The 24,590-nt window shown below is 45.6% G+C and overlaps 1 protein-coding gene across 4 annotated transcripts; it reads left to right on the forward strand.

Moving 5' to 3' along the window:
• Window positions 1–451: 451 nt before the first annotated feature.
• On the forward strand, window positions 452–21,921 carry fgf13b (fibroblast growth factor 13b). Of its 4 annotated transcripts, none has more exons than XM_061740797.1 (5): window positions 452–500; window positions 7,883–7,993; window positions 10,654–10,757; window positions 14,468–14,666; window positions 21,777–21,921. In XM_061740797.1, the coding sequence occupies exons 1-5, from the start codon at window positions 452–454 to the stop codon at window positions 21,914–21,916; spliced, it is 603 nt and encodes a 200-aa protein (XP_061596781.1). In that variant the 3' UTR covers window positions 21,917–21,921. The 4 variants fall into 4 exon arrangements, with proteins under 4 accessions (XP_061596781.1, XP_061596782.1, XP_061596780.1 ...); XM_061740798.1 differs by lacking the exon at window positions 452–500 and adding an exon at window positions 4,106–4,187; XM_061740796.1 differs by lacking the exon at window positions 452–500 and adding an exon at window positions 6,692–7,428.
• The last annotated feature ends 2,669 nt before the right edge of the window (window positions 21,922–24,590 follow it).

Genomic DNA, 24,590 nt, shown 5'->3' on the forward strand with positions numbered 1-24,590 from the left:
GGGTACTGATGAGAATAGATAGTGATCGCATGATTCGCATCCCTGGTTTGCGTCCACACTTCCCCACCGTGCCACCTGTCTCCCAGTGCGCGCACTTTCGGCGTCTGCGAGGAGAACTTCTGCTGTGATGCGGTGAAACCCAGCAGCTCCAGGTGGACCAGGCTGAGCCGGGTCACAGGACGGAAGCAGGGGACCAGGGAGGACCAGGGAGGACCAGGGAGGACCAGGGAGGACCAGGGAGGACCAGGGAGGACCAGGGAGGACCAGGGAGGACCAGGGAGGACCAGGGAGGACCAGGGAGGACCAGGGAGGACCAGGGAGGACCAGGGAGGACCAGGGAGGGAAGGAAACGCGAGGAGCTGGACTGCAGCCGCCGGAGATGAACAAGTAGAAGCTCATCCCAGCGTTTCTCACCTGACGTTCAACTCAGACCAGCAGCAGTTAGAGCCCCATGAGCGGAAAAACGAAAAGCAAGGAGGATAAAGACCATGCCACCAAAGGTGAGTAGCCTCATAAATTCAAACTACGACAAATATTAGGTCGAGAAAGCATTTCCAAAGTCAGATTCAATTCAGGGCGTGTAATTTTACTTTAAATTATTTACAAAAAGAAAAGGGGAATATCAGTTAAAGCTGTGTGATTGTGCAGAGACGCACGCGGGTCTCATTGTCTCCATTTGGCTGTAACTAAAACTGACCAAACACGGTCCTGAAAGTGGAATTTTGACATTTCTGTCACAGGATTTATCGTTATTTCTCTCCACATAGATTTGATAAGCAGTAGCTTAATCTTATGAGGAGTTTTAGGACAACGCGATGTTCATCATTGTGCGCTCAGGTTGAATTGTCCCTCCAGTTTAGATTAAGCAAAACCCCTTAAATTGTTCCTAACCACCCTTACAGCCCCACAGCAGTGTATTTACCTCACACACACACACACACACACACACACACACACACACACACACACACACACACACACACACACACACACACACACACACACACACACACACACACACACACACACACACACACACACACACACACACACACACACGTTATCTAAAATACAGCATGGACAGTAAAAATGTCAGCGCGTGGATCACCGCAATGGATACTGGGAAACTATCATTGCCATGGAAACAGAAAGGGAGTGGCCCTCGAGCTGAGCTCTGTCGTGCATAATTATCAATGATAAAACTATTTGTGAAATGTGTTTTATTTCCACGAGACTGACTTAATCCAATTAAATATGCTATTAAACATAAAACACAAGTGTGGGAAATGTAATGCAGGCGACAAAAACATCACTATTTGAATGTTTACTGTACATGGAAAGCATAAAGACCTCCCTCCGGAGTGTTTATTTGTAGGTGACTACCTTTTGCGGAAGCCAATAGCAATTGATTAATAGCATAATTGATCCTCTCAATCATAGTCCACCCTGTAATGCTGCCCTTGTGATTTCCTCCAATGATACATTTGTCTCCACTAATTTGTGATTAGTGTCTAATGTGTTCGCAATGTAACCATGACAAGATGAAAAGGGGAAATGATTCAATGTTCCATTAAACAATAGACAAATACACCTTAAGAAGTTCGACCTCAATAAACTACATATAAAGCTACATAAAAACTGAATTTAGGAACTGAGGCAGAATGAACTTGTGTATTTTAATGTTATTCTCACAAGTTCCCTCTCTTACTCAGAAATAGCAGGAAAATATGAGGCACATTCAAAAACTGTTATTGAGTAGTCACATTAACGAAAAATCAAATAAATGATTAATTCCAACATATAAATATTGAACATAAGTGAACACAGTGTTTTCTGGAACAATGTACTAGGTTTTTAGGATTTTTTGGACTAAATATCTTCCAGAATAGATGTTTCTCACATTAGTGAACAGACAGTCGTGACTACAGGTCACCTTGGGCCGTTCTTAACATTGTGACATAATTAATGAGTAAGTTGCTGAAAGAACAAGAACTCATTAACATCTTGTTCTTAAGGAGATTAGATTTATAAATTGGATGGTTGGCCACTGAATTTGTTCCAGACATCCATGCCCCCCTAGAATCCCAGCAGATCTTCTTAATTATTTAACCTGTTATGTGCACACAGGAAAACCTACAACCTCCTCTTCTCGGTCTTTGTATACTTTCAGTTACGTTTTACTATGGCGCCATCTAGTGTCGTATTATTTCAATGAGAGAAGTCGGGAATTAGAGAAATTGATAAAACAAAAAGTGACGAAAAAAAAAAACAGCTGTAAAGAGGGCTTTTTTGTTTTTGCTTTTTTCGGAAGAGACAGGGACTGAATACTGGCCACTTGCCCAGACTGTTGGCCTGGAAATATTTGCCAAAGTGTACACACTGACTTTGTTGCACTTTACTATTTCAAGCCAAGGAACTATTTATTCAAAACAGGTTCGGTTAGACAAATACCGAAAAAAGAACAAAGAGAAAGGACGAAGTCTGAGCTTAACCGAATGTATCCATCCATTTTCTTAATCCAACCGTCATTTTTTCATCACATGACGTCACTACAAGATTAATTACGCAACGACTTTATAAATGTCACTGTGAAAATATTCCTCATGGCACGTGACTGAGATTTGGAAACTCATCATGGAAAGCACAGTTATGTCAAAGATGCTGCCTCAGACAACTTTTACATTTGATCCTCTATCAGCTGGAAGTTGCTGAGTTTGCACATTATGGCAACATCCTGCTTCACTGCCTTCACTGACTTTTATGAGCTTCCATGCTGCAGTAAATGCAGCAGCAGACCCTCTGCAATGTGTGATACTTTCTGTATCATCTCATTAGTTTGGATGTTGCTGTGTTTGGATTCATTAGAAGCTGATAATTTTATGACTATACCAATGCTTGTGTATGAAGAACCCCCACGTTTTAATGGGCTAGCAGGCTGTTTCACAAGAAGCATTGTAGCAGAATTACAGTGTAATGGGCTGATAATATGACATTATGGGCGTTGGTGTCCAGTCTGTGTGTAAGTGTCTATACAAGATGATGTGCTGTGATAATATACGCATTAAGGAGCAGAGTGATATACAATATGAAACCATTACTTGCATGTGTTTTTATATTTGTTTGTCTTTGTTCAGCTGTGAAATAGTTTTTTTTAAAAGGAAGTTGTATTATCTTATAATGCACTGCAAAATATGCTTTATTCTCCCTAAGCAACCTTAAGATTTCACTTCTTTGATACTATAATACATTTCTACATTGAAGGCAATATATAAATTTAATCATTCATGTCATTTTATGGATTCTTACAAAGAACCTTGTTGTAACCTGAAATATTTCAGTCAATGCAGGTGAAGATATATTTGGAATACAGATGTGATGCATTTGGCATACTGTTGGTCAATTTCTATCCTTTTTATCCTCAGTATCTCAGTTCTAACAGCAGCTGTGACAATCTGCTGCTTTTTCACTTGACACATAAGGGGAGTTTTCCTTACCACTGTTTGGCTTAAGATTTTTCTCCCACTAGAGGAGTTTTTACCTGCCAGTGTTTATGTTATGTTTATGTAATAATTGCTCGGGGGTTTATGTTCATGTTCTGGGTCTCTGGAATGCGCCTATAGCGACAACGTCTGCTGTATAGACGTTATATAAATAAAATTGAATTGAATTGAACATGCATTTGACAAGACTTGGGACTGAAGACCTTACAGCCATCAAGTGGCAGTGACTGAAGGTTAGAGGTTACTGGGATGTCGATAGAGTCCATGCAAGCAGTAATATAGATTTGTTAGTATTTGCACTCCACTAGTGTCCCAGTCTCATTTTAATCTGGCTCACTTACACAAATAGCAAACAAACAGTTACATCGATAGGGCCTTGGATTTGGGAACGGCGTGCTGGCTCCATCCCTCACTTACCGAGCCAGATCAGAGGGGCCTCGGGATGAATCATTGATGACCGGTTCCAACGGCTTAATGGCCTCTAATGTTCTGTAATGATCTCCCGTCAACACCACGTGTGCGGACTTAATGGATCCAATGCCGTGGAGAGTTCTGTGATTTGAACTTCAGTAATTTGCAGCTATTTCGTCGAGAAGCACTCCACAGGAAATGGGAAAAGCCATGAACACAAGGCTGCGGAGCTCCATGTTCGCAGCATGGCTTTCCCTCTCCGCCGATCAACCTCAGGTAAGGCTAGGAAGATGAAAATTAAGGCCGGTGGTAATTCTGTAATGACAAATAAATGAAAAATATGGGTTGTAGACATCAACGGGACTGGTCAATGTGCTCGGTGTTTGGGAACGAGTTGTTTTAGTGTGGAAAAAATATGGGAGTTCAATGACAACGTCCTAAAAGTCTTTTAATTAACTTCTGAATTTTAGCCTTGGAGTTACAAGTTGGTTATGCAGCTAGATATTGCCCCTTTTAAATACTTAAGTTTCAATGAAATAGTTATTTTTGAAATAGTTGGGTGGATCTGTTATAGGCTTCTAATGGATGGATGGAAGTTCTGACTGGTTTCCCTGAGCGCTGTCCGTGGTGCTGAAAACAGCGCAGGACGCGCCCTTCACCTGGACTGCAGTTCCTTTACACACGCTGGACTTCTTAAAACACTCATATGAACTCATAAGAAGTGACCTTGCAATAGAACATGAATATTTTTTGTTTAATTTCAGTAAACTTGAAAATTAATTCATACTTAGAGCATTTTAATAAATGACTTGTTTAATGGCTGAGCTAAATGAATTTCCTTTTTAAATCTCAGCCCTAAGGTAATCTCTGTTTACCATCAAAAGGAAGGCTACAGTTTTCTTACAACCCTGCAAAAATACGATTGGCTAAAATAACTTCATAATGTAATCCATCAGCAACTAAAATGCTCCAAAATATGACCACACAGTTTGACTTAGGGCGCGCAATTCAACGATTATATTGTTTTGTTAAAGTTTCATGGTTCAGTTACTTGGCGATTAATGCACCAATATCCAATATTGTGTTAATTAGGTTGGATTTCGCTTATAAAGACTTTTTTTTAATTATTTCTTCAAAATTATTAGTAGCCTATTATTATTCAATCTTGGTGAATCTGCAGGAATGTTGGTGCTGTTTAGCTGCTTTTCCGCTGATATATGAATTGAGTTATGTTATTTTCTGTGGCATTTACGTTGCCATTGTGGCGGTTAAAGGCAGAATAGGTGCCGTTAATAAACCTCGAGTCAACTTTTATCTGATTAGTTTATGCTGGTTTTACTTTGCTTGACTTTTGCTTTTAGGAGAACTACATGACTAATTCGGGAATCCCATAAATAAGTTTTAGTTTCACGGGACACTTTATTTATCACTTATGGGGTCTTATCCTGGAAGGCAATACGTCCCACCTCTACCCATAACGCACACGCTCCACTTTTGTGACCCGGTCCTGACCTCAGTTTATGTCCACAGTGCATCACTTTATCCACTTTCTGGCTCATTCCCACAGTAGGTTATTGAGTTTGTCTCCTTCTCCCTTCTGAGGTCTCCTCCTCCTCCCTGTTCTCCAGTCATTGATTTCCGCTCCTGCAGAACAGCGCGGCCTGGCCTGCGCGGGTCGGGCCAGGTGCGCACGCACAGGTCGACCTCCGCGAATCTGTCGGCTCGGGGTCTGCCGCCGCCACTTCTCCTTTTCGATTGCATAGTCAAGCGCCATCGCAGCCCTGGCAGCCGTGGATCAGTTTCACCGTGGGGGGGGGGGGGGGGGGGGGGGGGTCATGGTCGTGCATGGAAGGGCTGCCTGCTGCTCCGCGACCTCCGTCCGGCTGCTGAAGTAGGAAACACCTAGGAGACGACAAAGCAGATGAAGCAAGAGGTTCCCCTGTTCTCACCTCCTTGCAAGCTGCAGCCTCTTAGCATTGGGATTCTCTGCACCAAAATAAGATGAGAGCCCCTCCTTCCCCCTCTCTTATTATAATTTAGCTCTCCTTCAAAAATCCTGGCTCTTTCCATCTCTCTCTTTGCAGTTTTTTTAAATCATTTCCCCTTTTTGTAGTTTTTTCAATTTCCCCTTGTGCCTCGATTTTCCTTATCATTTTTCACAGCTATCTCACTCTCTCTCTCTCACTCTCTCGCCACATTTTTTTTATAATCCATATGTAAGTGTGTCCCCCCATCTTCCTCTTTCTTACTTCAGGCACACTCAATATCTCATTTTTGCGCTCATTTTTCTTCTTTTATTATTCATTCACCTGTCTGCCCATCAGTCAACCCCCCCAGAAAAAATAAATAAATAAATAAATAAATAAATAAATAAAATGAATCCTATCATATAGCCCCCCCCATAAAATTGCACCTGTCATGCATCGGTGGGACATGTAAATAGTGCGCCACGTGGGTGCAGGCTACAGGTGATGGAGGAGGCTGCCCAAGCCCCCTCAACCTTGAGCAACCCCCCCCCCCCCCCCCCCCCCCCCCCTCTGGGCGGGCAGGGCTGCAGCAGTCTCATGAACGGCACGGCTGCATCATGATCCCGTCTCCGCGGATCGAGTCCCGCACCGTGTCGCCGACCCACTCCGCGCTCGCTGCGTTTCTGTCGGGGGCATCGTCGCCGGGGGGCCGGGGCCGGGGGGGGGCAGCAGGAGCAGCAGGAGCAGCAGCAGGAGCAGCAGCAGCAGGAGCAGCAGCAGCAGGAGCCACCGCTGCAGTCATCACCATCATCTCCATCATCTCCAGCAGCAGCAGCAGCAGCAGCAGCAGCAGCAGCAGCAGCAGCAGCAGCAGCAGCAGCAGCTGCAGCCTCCGGCGCCGTCCGCGCCGGATCCGAAGCTGTTGATCCGCCACTCGGACCCATCCGCGCTCCCGCGGGACATCCAGGAGAAGCCCCAGCAGGAGCTGTTGGGGGTGGAGGTGGAGGTGGAGGTGGGGGGGACTCAGACAGCTTTTTGCCACTCAGACCCCCTGGGGGATGGGAGGCGGCGTCGTTCACGCGCAATCAGTGGCACGTAAGTGGATCTGCTGCACGGCGTCCCCGCGGCGCCAGGACGCACCGATGGAGGATTCTGGACGCGTCACGCAATCACGGCAATCCGCGAGTCCGCAGCGGCCGGTGGGTGATGCGAGCTGAGCCGTGGGTGGTGTAGCCCCCCCCCACCACCCCCTAACCCCCCCGCATCCCGCACACCCCCCACCCACCGCCGCGTCCGCCAGCTCTCCGTCCAGCCGGAGCGCAGCCGCGCCCCCCGCTCCGCCGGCAGCATGTCCCGCGCCGCGGCCATCGCCAGCTCCCTCATCCGGCAGAAGCGCCAGGCGCGGGAGCGGGAGAAGGCGAACGCGTGCCGCGGCAGCAGCAGCCCCAGCAACAGCAAGGGCAACAACGACAAGCCCAGCAAGCTCAATGTGTTCTCGCGCGTCAAGCTGTTCGGCTCCAGGAAGAAACGGAAGAGAAGGCGACCGCCAGGTCTGAGGGGACGGGGCATGGGGGGGAAGAACCGGGACTCCTGGGGGTCCATCACCATCACCATCAGCTCCTCAGCCATCATCGCCATCATCATCATCATCATCATCCCCGCAGGCATCACCACCATCCGACACCATCACTAAGGCAGGATCATCATCACTTCATCATCTGTTAGATGGCTCTGTCTAGCTGTTCATCATGTTGCATGAAAGCACCAACATCTCATGTAGGGTGAATAACTTTATGCTGTATGGTTGGATCAGCAGATATCTGGGATTTAAGAAAAACGAAAAAACAGCTCCTTGTTTAAGCAAAAATATCCAAGGGACTGGAAGTTTAAACCGGTTTTCCCTCCGTCTCTACTTCTTGGAGAAAGCTGGATTTGGTACAGTGATCACATGACAGTAGAAAGTGAAATATGTGCCTCCTCTCCTCTCCTCTCCTCTCCTGGCAGAGCCCCAGTTAAAGGGCATTGTGACCAGGCTCTCCAGTCGCCAGGGCTTCCAGCTGCAAATGCAGCCTGATGGCACCATTGATGGAACCAAGGATGAAGACAGCACCTACGGTGAGTAACGGTCTTTCAATGAACAGGAAAAGGGCTGTCCTATTTTACTTGCTTTTTTTTCAAAGCCATCCTGCCACTGCAGCTCATTATTTCCATAATCAATTCGTCTGATTGATGTCATAGTTTCATGTAAATATCTGAAAAAATCTCAATTGAAGAATTTTAAGTTGAAATGTACAAAATGCTTTGTAGTCTGACCAACAGAGCCCTTGAGCCTTACATTCACAAGCATATTAATTAAAAAGGTTAATAATTTAATTGGAATATTTGTCATCTGTGCCAAAAACAAGACAAAATTCCTCTCAGTTAATTAATCAATCAACCCTTTCAGCTCTGCAATCAGTTTGAAGTTAAATATTGGCAACCCTAAGAATTCTTAACGTGTATTCAAACATTTTTCTGCAGGTATAAAAGTTACACGCTCTAAAAATTCCTTTCTTTACAAAAGGAGAACTTTAATCCAGCATCATTCCAACAGCTAATCATCTTTATACCATCCTTCAGATGAGCAAGTAAAGCAATATAGAGCGTGAAAACCCCATCAGTAACACATCTTACAACAGTTTTCTTATATTGTGGATTTATTTCACTTCATACTAAAACAAAATATTTAATTTAGTCAAAGATGTGGATGAAGATGTGATTTAATTTACCACCTTTATATCCGCGGTGGGGCGAGCTTTCAATTCCAGTTAAAACCAATTTTACAATAAACTTCCCCCTCTGGAAATCGGTTTGATCTGCACATTTTAATTCAGGGAGTCACTCACAACATGTCAAGTGCTCATTTAATTAGAACGCTGGCGCGCAAAGCTTTCCCCCCAAATGTCAGGTGCCAACACTGCAATCTCTCCGTGTTAAATGCTCCCCGTTTAATGGAATTGACTGAATGTCGGCGCAACACATGGTGATATTTTCCGATTCCAGGAGTAGTGACAGGTACCAGCATGAGCCGGAGGAGTGGCACACACACACACACACACACACACACACACACACACACACACACACACACACACACACACACACACACACACACACACACACACACACACACACACACACACACACACACACACACAGGATATACTGTGTGTCTTCAGTTCAGACGACAGTCACCTTCTCATGCACAGCACGCCTCACATTAAGAAGCTGCTCTTCAGACCTCCAGCTGCCAACGGAGAGAAAGGCATGGAAGCATGTTATTTAATTAAACCATTACATACGGTATACATCATATAAACGCCTACCGGCAGGGAACCACTCAGCCATGACTGTGTTTGGACAGATAGTGCCTGTAATCCATGGCTGCATACAACTGTACTCATTAAAAATAACTCGTTTTGCTTAATGACTTCAAATAAACCAACGCTTGACTTCTAGAACTGCAACTAATAATCATGTCTTCACTCCCCACTGTGAACAACTGTAAATAATGGTTTAGTTTTAAGGTTGCAAACACAAAGCAAGCTGGAAGACAGCATGTAAATGTACAACATCTTTTGCATCAGTAGAAATCAACAAAAGCACAATGGAGGAACAGAAGTATTACAGACCAGTCTGTAATACAAGTATATAAGTATTATATATTATATAATAAGTATTACAGAGCAGTCCCAACCTTTTCTGACTGACAGAAACAGAGAAGTGGACCCTCATCAGACGCTTGCCGGCAGACCTATTCACAGTGTGATGGTTTGCCAGTAATTAGGTCAGCATCCATGCTGCTGTTGATAGAGATGGCTCAGAAAGTAAAATGTCAGTAGTGGAGGGCTGATTAACAACAAAAATGTAGATTGAGATGATAAAAACTCACAAAGAGGAAAAAACAGCGCTGCCAACCTCAAAGTCAGTCCCTCAAGCTGCTTTAATGGCAAAAACAAACATCTCTACCCCAACATGGAGATTGCTTCCTGTTCCATGATCTTTCTGCTATTATTGGTGAATGAAGTCACCATGAATATGTTGTTGACAACAACCTGAAAAGGGATCAGCTTCCTGCTTGGGAGTGTTGAGGGAACCGTGTTAGTGTGGGTGTCGAGCGTTACTGGAGCGGTGTGGCCTGAAAGCTGGAGCTGCAACCCTCAGTGTTGCCGTGTTGAGCACATAAATAAGAATTCATCGCATCATCATCTAAACATCAGCTGAATAAACAAGTGTTTTAACTGTAAAACTGCAACTTCTTCCTCTGGTTAACATCATTGTAGCATGAATCTTTTCTTTTCTAATATAATTAGTGCCTCCTGACGTTATACATACTACGTGATGACATAGAACAAAACACTGGTGATTAAATGGTTTTCTGTTGTGAGAAAAAAGGAAATAGCTTCAAGCTCTGTGTCCTTTTTGTTTGATTTATGTATCCGTGCCTTATAGTTGTTCATGCAGCCTTGTTGTGTGTCTTTTGATCATTGGTAGCTTTTTCATCGCATGCTTATCTACCTGCAGCTGAATTGTTGGAGAAGTTCAGTTGCCTCAGTGCCTGGCCGGACTTCTAAGATAACCTCCCTGTGGCAGGATGGAGGTGTCATTATGTCCCTGATACTGATGAGGTCTGTGTGTGTGTGTGTGTGTGTGTGTGTGTGTGTGTGTGTGTGTGTGTGTGTGTGTGTGTGTGTGTGTGTGTGTGTGTGTGTGTGTGTGTGTGTGTGTGTGTGTAGCTGTCTTCAACCTGATCCCCGTGGGGCTCCGGGTCGTGGCCATCCAGGGTGTCCAGACCAAACTCTACCTGGCGATGAACAACGAAGGCTTTCTCTACACCTCGGTAGGTCACCACAAACACTCACCACCACAAACACTAATCACCACCAACACTCATCACCACAAACACTCATCACCACCAACACTCATCACCACAAACACTCATCACCACCAACACTCACCACCACAAACACTCATCACCACCAACACTCACCACCACCAACACTCATCACCACCAACACTCATCACCACCAACACTCATCACCACCAACACTCACCACCACCAACACTCACCACCACAAACACTCATCACCACCAACACTGATCACCACCAACACTCATCACCACAAACACTAATCACCACCAACACTCATCACCACCAACACTGATCACCACAAACGCTCATCACCACCAACACTCACCACCACCAACACTCACCACCACCAACACTCATCACCACAAACGCTCATCACCACCAACACTCATCACCACAAACGCTCACCACCACAAACACTCACCACCACAAACACTCACCACCACAAACACTCATCACCACCAACACTCATCACCACCAACACTCATCACCACCAACACTCATCACCACAAACGCTCATCACCACCAACACTCACCACCACAAACACTCACCACCACCAACACTCACCACCACCAACACTCATCACCACAAACACTCACCACCACCAACACTCACCACCACCAACACTCACCACCACCAACACTCACCACCACCAACACTCACCACCACCAACACTCATCACCACAAACACTCACCACCACCAACACTCATCACCACCAACACTCACCACCACCAACACTCACCACCACCAACACTCACCACCACCAACACTCATCACCACCAACACTCATCACCACCAACACTCACCACCACAAACACTCACCACCACAAACACTCATCACCACCAACAATGATCACCACAAACACTAATCACCACCAACACTCATCACCACAAACACTCATCACCACCAACACTCATCACCACAAACACTCATCACCACCAACACTCACCACCACCAACACTCATCACCACCAACACTCATCACCACCAACACTCATCACCACCAACACTCACCACCACCAACACTCACCACCACAAACACTCATCACCACCAACACTGATCACCACAAACACTCATCACCACCAACACTCACCACCACCAACACTCATCACCACCAACACTCATCACCACCAACACTCATCACCACCAACACTCATCACCACAAACGCTCATCACCACCAACACTCACCACCACAAACACTCACCACCACCAACACTCACCACCACCAACACTCACCACCACCAACACTCACCACCACCAACACTCACCACCACCAACACTCACCACCACAAACACTCACCACCACAAACACTCATCACCACCAACACTGATCACCACAAACACTAATCACCACCAACACTCATCACCACAAACACTCATCACCACCAACACTCATCACCACAAACACTCATCACCACCAACACTCACCACCACCAACACTCATCACCACCAACACTCATCACCACCAACACTCATCACCACCAACACTCACCACCACCAACACTCATCACCACCAACACTCACCACCACCAACACTCATCACCACCAACACTCACCACCACCAACACTCACCACCACAAACACTCATCACCACCAACACTGATCACCACCAACACTCATCACCACAAACACTAATCACCACCAACACTCATCACCACCAACACTCACCACCACCAACACTGATCACCACAAACGCTCATCACCACCAACACTCACCACCACCAACACTCATCACCACCAACACTCATCACCACAAACGCTCATCACCACCAACACTCATCACCACAAACGCTCACCACCACAAACACTCACCACCACAAACACTCATCACCACCAACACTCATCACCACCAACACTCATCACCACCAACACTGATCACCACCAACACTCATCACCACAAACGCTCATCACCACCAACACTCATCACCACAAACGCTCATCACCACCAACACTCATCACCACAAACGCTCATCACCACCAACACTCATCACCACAAACGCTCATCACCACCAACACTCATCACCACCAACACTCATCACCACAAACACTCATCACCACCAACACTCACCACCACAAACACTCATCACCACCAACACTCATCACCACCAACACTCATCACCACCAACACTCATCACCACCAACACTCACCACCACCAACACTCATCACCACCAACACTCATCACCACCAACACTCATCACCACAAACACTCATCACCACCAACACTCATCACCACCAACACTCACCACCACAAACACTCATCACCACAAACACTCATCACCACTAACACTCATCACCACCAACACTCATCACCACTAACACTCATCACCACAAACACTCATCACCACAAACACTCATCACCACCAACACTCATCACCACCAACACTCATCACCACCAACACTCATCACCACCAACACTCATCACCACCAACACTCATCACCACCAACACTCATCACCACCAACACTAATCACCACCACAACACTCATCACCACCAACGCTCACCACCACCAACACTCACCACCACCAACACTGATCACCACAAACACTCATCACCACCAACACTCACCACCACAACATCATGGCGCTCATCGTCAGCAGACTGAAATCTCTCAGGTTTAGAAATAAGACAATAATCTTAAAGTAAGAGTAGACTCATTACTGTTTCATCATCACATCAGTGTTGCCTTGACAGCTTCCACATGGATTTATGACTTGTGTCTGAGCCTCACCCATCTGTCCTCTGATAATGTGGCTTCTCATGATTGATTACAGATCAGCTTCATTTTTTTTCCGCCTCCTTTCAGTCATTCTTTGATTGAAAAGTCTCTCCTGAAATTAGTTAATTTCCTGCCTGATGGAAATGTGTGTTTATTTTCTCAAAAGAGCCAGAAGCTGAGCTCTAAGAGCCTTATTTTAGCTCTTCATGACGGATGGTGGCTGAGTTAGAAGCTACAAGAATCAACAGATAATAGCACGCAAACAACAGGGTGAGATCAAAAACATGAAAACTAACAAAAAGGAAATAAGAAACTGGGTCCCACCTCAATTTAATAACAACCATGCCTTTATACCGCAGCCATATCTGGCCCATGGCGTCCAGCTCCGGGGGCTCTCTGTTGTTTTTCTAAAGATGCTGCTCAGTCATAACGCTGATATCACTGGCTTCATCTCCTCACCTGATATTAAAAGCACACGCACACAAACTATTCACAGTCCTGTTTGCTTTCTGACAAAGTTTGTTGACGGATCATCAAGACGTGCTTAATGAAAATTTATACAAGATTGATGGACACCAGAGACAGAGAGAACGAGAGAGAGAGCACCCTTTCTGTGTCTCTCCATTTCCCCCGGCAACCTGGGCACCATCTTTCCCAGTAGACTGGTTGGTATTCAAGGGAGTAGCCGGTTGCCATGGAGATGCAGGAATAAGGAAATGCAAATGTCAGCTCTCTTAAGTTAGTGCGGTTTGTTCACGGAGACTCCAGCCGGGCCGAGATAATGATTCACAGAGCAGATGATGGATGGAACGGAGGATTGATCCAACCCTTTTTAATGGAGCTGCCGTTACAAAATCCCGTCGTCGGTGACTCCGCTCTTCCTCACATCCCACCTCTCCGCTCGCATCCCTGTCCCACCTCCTTTACAGTTTGTTCTGTCTGTCACGCTGTCCACCCAGGAACATTTCACTCCGGAGTGCAAGTTCAAGGAGTCGGTGTTTGAGAACTACTACGTCACCTACTCCTCCATGCTGTACCGGCAGCAGGCCTCGGGCCGGGCCTGGTACCTGGGACTCAACAAGGACGGGGCCATCATGAAGGGGAACCACGTCAAGAAGAACAAGCCTGCTGCACACTTCATCCCCAAGCCGCTCAAAGGTAACGCACAAGTCCTGAAGGAGAAGCTTGTTAAAAGGCCCTCGTTAGGCTCTTTTCATTATTTTTTTTTACTTGTCTGCACACATATTAATGGTTAAAACCATGCTGGTAAGAACCTAAGGCATATATACAGGACTGTCTCAGCAAATTTGAATATTGTGATAAAGTTTAAGATTCCCAGAATATTCTAATTTTTTGAGATAGGATATTTGAGTTTTCTTAAACTGTAAGCCATGATCAGCAATATTAAAATAAAAGGCTTGCAATATTTCAGTTGATTTGTAATGAATCCAGAATGTATGACATTTTTGTAATTGCATTACAGAAAAATCACAATATTGTAATTTTCTGAGACAGTCCTGTATGTGCATTGTTAATATAAATATATATATATACACACACACACACACACACACACACACACACACACGTCAAAGGGGTGGTTCTTAAAGTTATGGTAATAAAATAACCCAATTCCCCAAGGACATACTTTTCCGTTCTTCGAGGGTGAGCAGTACTTAGTAACCCACAAATACAAAGGGTGCAGCAACAAACGTTTATTGTGCAAAGAACGTTAACATAAAATCAAGGGTGGGGAAAATGTCTCTTAAAATGGGAGAAATGTCTCTTAAAATGGCCAATCCTTAAAAGGCAAGGGTTAAAAACAAACAGTCAAAGTCAATCCGTTCAGGGGCTCACTGTCTTATTCAAAGACACCCCCTCTTGAATCCACAGCAGTCAGGCCCACGCCAACAGGGATCCCTCTGCTACACACCTCCAGTCGACACTCTTTGACCCTGGAGCAAAGAAGAATAACCAGCAATCTGCCCTACAACCACAGGATATTTTGTTTGGCTATCACGAAGTGGTTCTGCTTGCAACAGCCAGTGTATTGGTTGGAGAAACTCAGCTTTTAGGCAGAAGTTCCTACTTCTGCCACTAGCGTCCAAAGGCCTCCAATACACTGCTGCGTCCGCTTTCCGGTCCGTCCGGGTCCGCCCCAACAACCTGGGCCCTCGTGGGCCTCTGTCCGTCAGTCCATCCTCCTGCTTGAATGTCTCTCTGTGAATATCTAGGTGGAAGGAAACCCTCCCCTGGTTCACCATTGGTCTAGGGGGACCAGCCTGCAGTAGTTCATTGGCCACTGCAGCTGTCAGTCAAGATCCAGTTCCTGCCTTAATAGTGTTCAGCTGTGTCTAATCAACTCAAAAAGTAATTGCATGTCAAACTCAAAACACAGAAAAAGTTACATTTCAAACAATAACTAAACAAAGCAACAAAAACATGCATGCAAGTAAAATGTTTAACACAATTCGAAAACAATAAATATACAATTAAACACAGCATGACACCCCCCTACAGTTTACCGTTGGCAGTCCCTGCCAACAATTAACAATATCGAGCTGGTGGTTGAGGATTGCATCCAAGTGCATCTGGGTTGTTGCCAAGGATGTCTTTGGACTTTCCACCCCATGTCCACCACCAGCAGCCTCCAGTGGTCCCTTATCCCAGCAGCCAGCTCTCCGCAGCAGCCGCATCCAGCAGCACCACCAGCAGCCTCCAGTGGTCTCTTGCTGCAGCCAGCTCTCAGCAGCAGCCGCATCCAGCAGCACCACCAGCAGCTTCCAGTGGTCTCTTGCTGCAGCCAGCTCTCAGCAGCATCCAGCAGCACCACCAGCAGCCTCCAGTGGTCTCTTGCTGCAGCCAGCTCTCAGCAGCATCCAGCAGCACCACCAGCAGCCTCCAGCGGTCTCTTGCTGCAGCCAGCTCTCAGCAGCAGCACCACCAGCAGCCTCCAGTGGTCTCTTGCTGCAGCCAGCTCTCAGCAGCATTCAGCAGCACCACCAGCAGCCTCCAGCGGTCTCTTGCTGCAGCCAGCTCTGAGCAGCAGCTGCATCCAGCAGCAGCTTCCAGTGGTCTCTTGCTGCAGCCAGCTCTCAGCAGCATCCAGCAGCACCACCAGCAGCCTCCAGTGGTCTCTTGCTGCATTTGGGCAAAGGTCGCATCAGTGTTAAGACGGGCAAACCTCTTCAGGGCTTGGAGCAGAGGGCCTTGGAATTTTGGCACCCAAGGGGCACCAGGATAAATTGGCATCATCATTTTTAAAATATGTTGTAGGTACCAAGCACTGCTCACAAACTTGAATCCTGCCGACAACGCCAAATGTCAAAGGGGTGGTTCTTAAAGTTATGGTTATAAAATAACCCAAGTCCCCAAGGACATACTTTTCCGTTCTTCGAGGGTGAGCAGTACTTAGTAACCCACAAATACAAAGGGTGCAGCGACAAACATTTATTGTGCAAAGAACATTAACATAAAATCAAGGATGGGGAAAATGTCTCTTAAAATGGGAGAAATGTCTCTTAAAATGGGAGAAATGTCTCTTAAAATGGCCAATCCTTAAAAGGCAAGAGTTAAAAACAAACAGTCAAAGTCAATCCGTTCAGGGGCTCACTGTCTTATTCAAAGACTTTCCTCTAGCACCCCCTCTACAATCCACCGCAGTCAGGCCCACGCCAACAGGGATCCCTCTGCTACACACCTCCAGTCGACACTCTTTGACCCTGGAGCAAAGAAGAATAACCAGCAATCTGCCCTACAACCACAGGATATTTCGTTTGGCTATCACGAAGTGGTTCTGCTTGCAACAGCCAGTGTATTGGTTGGAGAAACTCAGCTTTTAGGCAGAAGTTCCTACTTCTGCCACTAGTGTCCAAAGGCCTCCAATACACTGCTGCGTCCGCTTTCCGCTCCGTCTGGGTCCGTCCGGGTCCGCCGGGGGCTCCCCAACAACCTGGGCCCCCGTGGGCCTCTGTCCGTCAGTCCATCCTCCTGCTTGAATGTCTCTCTGTGAATATTTAGGGGGAAGGGAACCCTCCCCTGGTTCACCATTGGTCTAGGGGGCCAGCCTGCAGTAGTTCATTGGCCACTGCAGCTGTCAGTCAAGATCCAGTTCCTGCCTTAATAGTGTTCAGCTGTGTCTAATCAACTCAAAAAGTAATTGCATGTCAAACTCAAAACACAGAAAAAGTTACATTTCAAACAATAACTAAACAAAGCAACAAAAACATGCATGCAAGTAAAATGTTTAACACAATTCCAAAACAATAAATAAATATACAATCAAACACAGCATGATACTCAGCATGACACATACATACAAATACATATATACTGTATACACATATGTCTGTGTGGCTAGGTGTGTGTGTGTGTGTATATGTCTGTGTGGCTATATGTGTGTGTGTGTGTGTGTGTGTGTGTGTGTGTGTGTGTGTGTGTGTGTGTGTGTGTGTGTGTGTGTGTGTGTGTGTGTGTGTGTGTGTGTGTGGCTATATATGTGTGTCTGTGTGGCTAGGTGTGTGTGTGTGTGTGTATATGTCTGTGTGGCTATGTGTATGTATGTATGTGTGTGTGTGTGTGTGTGTGTGTGTGTGTGTGTGTGTGTGTGTGTGTGTGTGTGTGTGTGTGTGTGTGTGTGTGTGTCAGGCTCTTTTCAGAAAGTTCATTTCATTTTGTGGCTGAACTTAAAACAGGTTTGCATGTTTTAATCCAAAGAACTTCACTTTGTTTTTCTATACTGTAAGAAATCCTTGTTCACATTGGGTTTCATGAGCCGCTAAGGTTCTGATGCTGAGAGCCTTCTGTGATTGGTCAGCTGACGGGTCAGAAGTGGCAGCTGCTGGTTCTTGTCTGAGCTCTGTAGCGGCTCGCTGTTGTAGATAAGAGAAGAGAGGCCTGGAGTCCGTGTTCCGGGCAGCTCACCAGCAGGCTCGGATTGTTGTGGAATAACTCCCTTTGGTGTCGGCTTTGACACTTGGTAGAAACTTCATGTGTGCACAAAGCTGCAGCATAAAACACATCGAGGGAAATGAAAAACATAAAAGGCATAATGTGGCCTCTTAAAAACCCCCTTGAAATGAAATCTTCAGAAGATGTAAGACGCGTGCACAGATTTGTCCTTATGCTGCTGGAGTTTCCCTGAACCCTAAAATAGGAGGTTAAGAACAAGTTTAGATTCGTGACTATTAGGCGTCATGGAATCCAGTCATGCTTAAATATTCAGCTGAGAGAAATGAGATGTGGAAAGTGAAAACTGTCTGTGTAGGAAACAGCCCGTCTGACCGGTAAATGTTCAAGATTAAGCCAGGTAGAAGGAATAGATGTTAATTTCATGATGCTTGATGAATCTTCTTGCTGAAAACCACGATATGTCCTACAGGTTAAGCAGACTCTCTTCAAATGTCTGGAAGGGATGCTGAAATATCCATGACTATACAGGCAATGATCTAAGTCATCATCCTGAAAGTTATCATATAATTGCTTAGAATGACCAAATTCCAGCTAAGTGAGTTTATATCTAACCACGTTGCATGAACCTAATTGTGACATCTGTATCTTTATTGATTGATTTTATAACAGTTCCGGGGGAAGAACAAACCTAAGAAGCAGTTTAGGAAATCTCTTGAAGATTTTCACATTGTGCAGGATTAATTTTAAAGGCTTGGGCGTGGTTCATGCTGTCAGAGAGCATTACATCATCTGAAGAAATGAGAGAAATACAAGTAAGAGAGGGAAAGAGGGAAATAATCGATATTGCTGTAGAAACAACAGATCTGGTAGCGGCTTCGTGGGAAATTGCTGCTGGTAGAGTAATCGCACTAATGGATCCTCGTGGAAATATGAGAAGACCGGCTTTATTGTGTGGTTGCTGCGGCGGTCTGACGTGCAGCTGATCAGCCTCTCACATCTCCGGCAGCAGCCAGGCGCTCGTTTCTAATGAAAAAGCTTTGAAAAGCTGCCTGACTCAGACCCAAACTTCACTCAGGAGTCAGATATTTCCCCGGAGAATAAGGGGAGCAAATCAAAGTAGATATTAGACTTTAATTCATCACATGGACCCAAACACGACTCCAGGTGGGTCGGGCCTGATCATGTGTAGCCCGGGAGACGGCTAACGGTTTCTGTCAGGACATGATGTGCTGTTTGTTAATTATATCAGTTAATAACACAACTTCATGATTTACTCAGCTCAAATTCCTGGAGTAATATAATACAGCTGGAAACTGTCATTAAGTAAGAGACTAAGCACAGCTCTGCTCACCCTCAGGACTGACAGAGCAAGCGTGTGCTAGACTTGTAGTCAAGACTAAACCTAGACACTACCAAGACCAAAGAGTATCAAGACCGAGACCAAAATAAAACCTAGTAATGTCCTGATCCTGCGTGATTGTAGAACATCATCCTGGTTCAGCTAGTTTCCATATGAACTTGTTTTCAACTGCAGATCAATAACACAGAGAAGTGATGATGATGTTGAACTCACTACAAATGTTTCCATCCATCAGCTGAGATCAGATCTGTGTGGCGACATATTATTTCTACACTATTGGAGGATTGACTCCAGTGCTGTTAAGGATTGACACGACTACTAACTAGTCCCAAAGTCCTCTAGCAGAATAACCAGCTCCAACACCCCCTGCACCTCAGAAAGGTAATGAATAGTAAATGTTACTGATTTAAATTGGACTTAATTTGGAGATGAAACATGAATTTTAAATATTAAAGATTCAATTATCGACTTGAACTTGCATTATTTATAATTATAGTAGCCAAATTATACTGTATATCAGCATCACTGAAATAGACCTGATGCTTAATCAATCACAATGATATGCAAATATTATTCATATTCATATTATTCATATTCAAACAAGGCCGTTATAAACACAGAACTGTAAATAAATACAGACACACATGCAGATGCACCAAAACATTCAATCAAATACAAAATACAAATAGTTTACAAAACTGTACATTAACAAGAGGAAGAACTGATCACCAGATTCTGTCACCTTGGTGTGGCAACGGCATCTCAATTATCCGAGTCAGAGACCGAGACAAGACCAAGACCACAAAAAAGTGTTCTCCAGACCGGTTTTGAGACCAAAACCGGTCTGGAGAACTACAGTCTAGCGTGTGCACATGCCAGCGATGCTCCAATTCAATTTCAATTCAATTCAATTTTATTTATATAGCGTCTAATACAACAAAAGTTGTCTCTAGACGCTTTCCAGGGACCCAGAACATAAACCCCCGAGCAATTATTACATAAACAATGGCAGGTAAAAACTCCCCTAGTGGGAGAAAAGCCTTAAGCCAAACAGTGGCAAGAAAAACTCCCCTTTAGGAGGGAAGAAACCTTGACCTGGATCATAAGGGGAGACCTTCCTGCCGAAGGCCAGACTGGGGGGTCGGGGACGTCAACAGCACAGCAGGCAGGTGGAAGCAGCAACGAGATGACCAGGGGTGGGGACCGCAGGCAGGTGGAAGCAGCAACGGAATGACCAGGGGTGGGGACCGCAGGCAGGTGGAAGCAGCGACAGGATGACCAGGGGTGGGGACCGCAGGCCAGCACGCAGATCCCAAAGCTCCAGCCCAATCAGCAAGCCCCAGGTTAGGTTCAGGGTCGGGGAAAGGTTGAGAAGGGGCAGGGCCAGGGAGAGGAGTCTTGACGGATAAATCTCTCCCCCTGTTACCCTGCCCCTCTCACTCCCACGCTGCAGGTTCCGGTGTTGTGCATTCAGAGATGCTCTTCTCCACTGGCAGAGGATGCTGCACCATGAACAAAAGAGAAAAAAGGGAGGAGAAGGGGGGGCCAGCACAAGAAACTACAGGAGCGACTCTAACATACTAGAGTTTACACTACCTAGAGATTTACCAACACCAGCTAGAGGTTTACTAAACACTAACTATAGGCTTTACTAAACAGAAAGGTTTTAAGTTTAGTTTTAAAGGTGGAGGTGGTGTCAGCCTCCTAACCCAGATTGGAAGTTGGTTCCATAGTAATGGTGCCTGATAGCAGAACGCCCGCCCTCCAAATCTACATTTAGATACTCTAGGAACTACGAGTAAACCTGCACTCTGAGAACGGAGAGCTCTGACAGGAACATAAGGCACTATCAGGTCTTGCAAATAATGCGGAGCTAAACCGTTTTGGGCTTTATACGCAAGTAATAAAGCCCCCAGGAGGTTTAGATCCTACAGCAGCTCTGTGTAAGTGTAAGTGAGGTCCTGGGCGGTCCAGTAACGGTTGTGTTCTCTGTGCAGTGGCCATGTACAGGGAGCCGTCCCTGCACGACCTGACAGAACTCTCCCGCTCCGGCAGCGGCACGCCCACCAAGAGCCGCAGCGCGTCCGCCCTGCTCAACGGCGGAGGGAAGTCGCCGAGCAACCACGACTTATCCTAACCTCTCGACCCCTCACGCACGCGTACACACACACACACACACACACACACACACACACACACACACACACACACACACACACACACACACACACACACACACACACACACACACACACACACACACAGATCTCAGGCACCATGCCCACACTCCAGGCTTGTGAGGGGCAGGCCGAGGCGAAGATCGTTCCTCCACTTCACGGAGCCCACTGTGACTGACTGTGATGTAAATACAAACAAGGACAATCAACCCGCCTGGCTCGTGCAGGGGGGGCGGGACCCCCGGGTCTGCCCCCGGGTCTGCCCCGGGTCTGACCCCGGGTCTACCCCCGGGTCTACCCCCGGGTCACTGCTCCTCTTGCTGCATCATGGAGGATGTGAGGACGAGGAGAGGACGAGGAGAGGACGAGGAGAGGATGAGGAGAGGACGAGGACGAGGAGAGGACGAGGAGAGGATGAGGAGAGGACGAGGAGAGGATGAGGAGAGGACGAGGAGAGGACGAGGAGAGGACGAGGAGAGGACGAGGAGAGGACGAGGAGAGGACGAGGAGAGGATGGAGTCAGACGGCCACGCAGAGGGAGAACCAGACTGTTACAGAGAACCAAAGAGTCCAGGTACTACGGAACTAGGTTACTGCTCTGGAGAGGCGGGAGGCCGGAGAGTTGCAGGGAGACACAAAGACAGGAAGAGTCTTTATCTATCCAACCGTACGCTATGTTTACACAGAGCTCATGGGGTTTAGTCATGTTTTCAAAAACCGTCTTCCTCGTTCTTTTTTTTCTGTTTGTCTGCATATATATTAATGCTTAATACCAAGTTTGGTAAAACCCAAAGCATATATATGCATTTTAATCTTCTTAATATCTTTAATCTTTTTTTTGTTATATATTTTAATGTATTTATTTTTATTTTGTAAAACATATATGTAAGGGGGATGGGGTGGGGGGTGTTGGGTGACGTCCGCTGACGTCCTCGCTAGCTTACGAGGACTCATTATTTGTTTGCATGCAAGTGCACCTGCGTGTGTGTGTGTGTGTGTGGATCAGAGAGGGTGGGTACATGCTCTACCTGCAGCGAGTGTGTGTGTGTGTGTGTGTGTGTGTGTGTGTGTGTGTGTGTGTGTGTGTGTGTGTGTGTGTGTGTGTGTGTGGATCAGAGAGGGTGGGTACATGCTCTACCTGCAGCGAGTGTGTGTGTGTGTGTGTGTGTGTGTGTGTGTGTGTGTGTGTGTAGAGGGTGGTGGGGGGGTTGACCTTTTTCAGATGTGTTGTATATCAGACGAACCTCTGGAGGGCTTTAGCAGGTTAATATAAGGTTTACTGTAAATGCTTCCATGCTTACTTCTTACAGGCAACACCGTTGTTTACCTTTTCCGTTCTTGCCGTTGTTGTCTCTTGCCGTTTGTTTGTGTGTGTCGTTGCATGGAAGCTTGTGGACCTCTGCTCAGTAGCAGCATGCCGAAGGTCCGATTTCCTCCTCGGTTTTTGTTTCCTTGTTAGTTTTCTTTCCTCCTGGTTTAGTGTGTTCCTGACCACAGGTGAGCACTAGTGAGCCAACAGTGTGATGCCAGAACACTAGTGAGCCAATGTGAGGGTGTTAGATCACTACTGGACCAACAGGATCACCCCAGAACCTGAGCCGGCCGGTTCTGTCGGCCCAAACCTCCGGGGAACCAACGGGAGCACAGATCCACTTAATATTTTTGTTCCTGCTGTGGACAAACTAGAAATGCACTAAATAAACTGTTTGTAAAGAAGTGTATCGACTCTCTTGTCCATCTTTTTTTTGTTTTTAATGTGCATTTTATGAGTCTGTTGAATGTTAACAGTATTAGTTCTGAGGAGATATTGTGTTTTCACCATGTTTTATGACTTTTTAGCTCGTCCAAATTCTAAGGAACTTTTACTGGTTGGAAAGTGTGTTGATCTAAAGTGACGTTCATAGATCCTGTCTAACCTCTGATGAATAATGTGACGTTACCCCTCTAGTAGGATGTTTATTCAGCACTTTTAACAAAAGAGCACAAACGTGATACTAAACAGACCATACAGTTTGTTTATCAGCTGAACATTTGTAAAATAAACCTGAAAAAATTGAATGTTTTCATTAATGGTGTTTTTGTTTCAGATTCAGATGAGAGAAAAAAAAAACAACAAGAAACTATTACATGAACCAAAAATATCACTATTAGTACCTGGTAGATCTTAGCATCGGATCTCTGATTTTTATGGCAGCTTTAGTTTATTAAAGGCTTGTACATCACTATATATATTGTAAATAAAACTATATTCTTTAATGATGTACAGCAGATGACATCTTCGCAGGATGGAGGGTTGTCATGGTCCTTTTCCTCTTCTTCAGGTTTCAACTAAATGTTTTCAGTTGGACTGAAACCTGGACTTTTGGTGGATGTTTTTATTTATTTATTTGTCTTTTATTGTCATTAAGAGGCCTTTTCTGAAGAAAATTCTCAATACTCTATGAGATGCATAACCTTCCAGAAAAATGACTTCATACTCAACAAAACTACTTTAGGAGGATGGAGATAAAACAGAAAGGGTTAGGGTTATCTCCAGCAGAGTTAATAACTATCTACTACAGTGGTAACTGTAAAAAAAAGTTTTTTTTTTAAATGTTTCACTGGCCAAACTAAACCTCCAGCATCACCTCCCTC

This window comes from Cololabis saira, chromosome 14 (assembly GCF_033807715.1).
Source record: "Cololabis saira isolate AMF1-May2022 chromosome 14, fColSai1.1, whole genome shotgun sequence".
Taxonomy (NCBI): Eukaryota; Metazoa; Chordata; class Actinopteri; order Beloniformes; family Belonidae; genus Cololabis; species Cololabis saira.

Coding starts and splice junctions, on each gene's coding strand:
- fgf13b (XM_061740796.1), top strand. CDS start 7,227: ATGTCCCGCGCCGCGGCCATCGCCAGCTCCCTCATCCGGCAGAAGCGC. Junction 7,429..7,882: donor GAAGAGAAGGCGACCGCCAG/GTCTGAGGGGAC, acceptor CTCTCCTGGCAG/AGCCCCAGTTAAAGGGCATT. Junction 10,758..14,467: donor AAGGCTTTCTCTACACCTCG/GTAGGTCACCAC, acceptor CTGTCCACCCAG/GAACATTTCACTCCGGAGTG.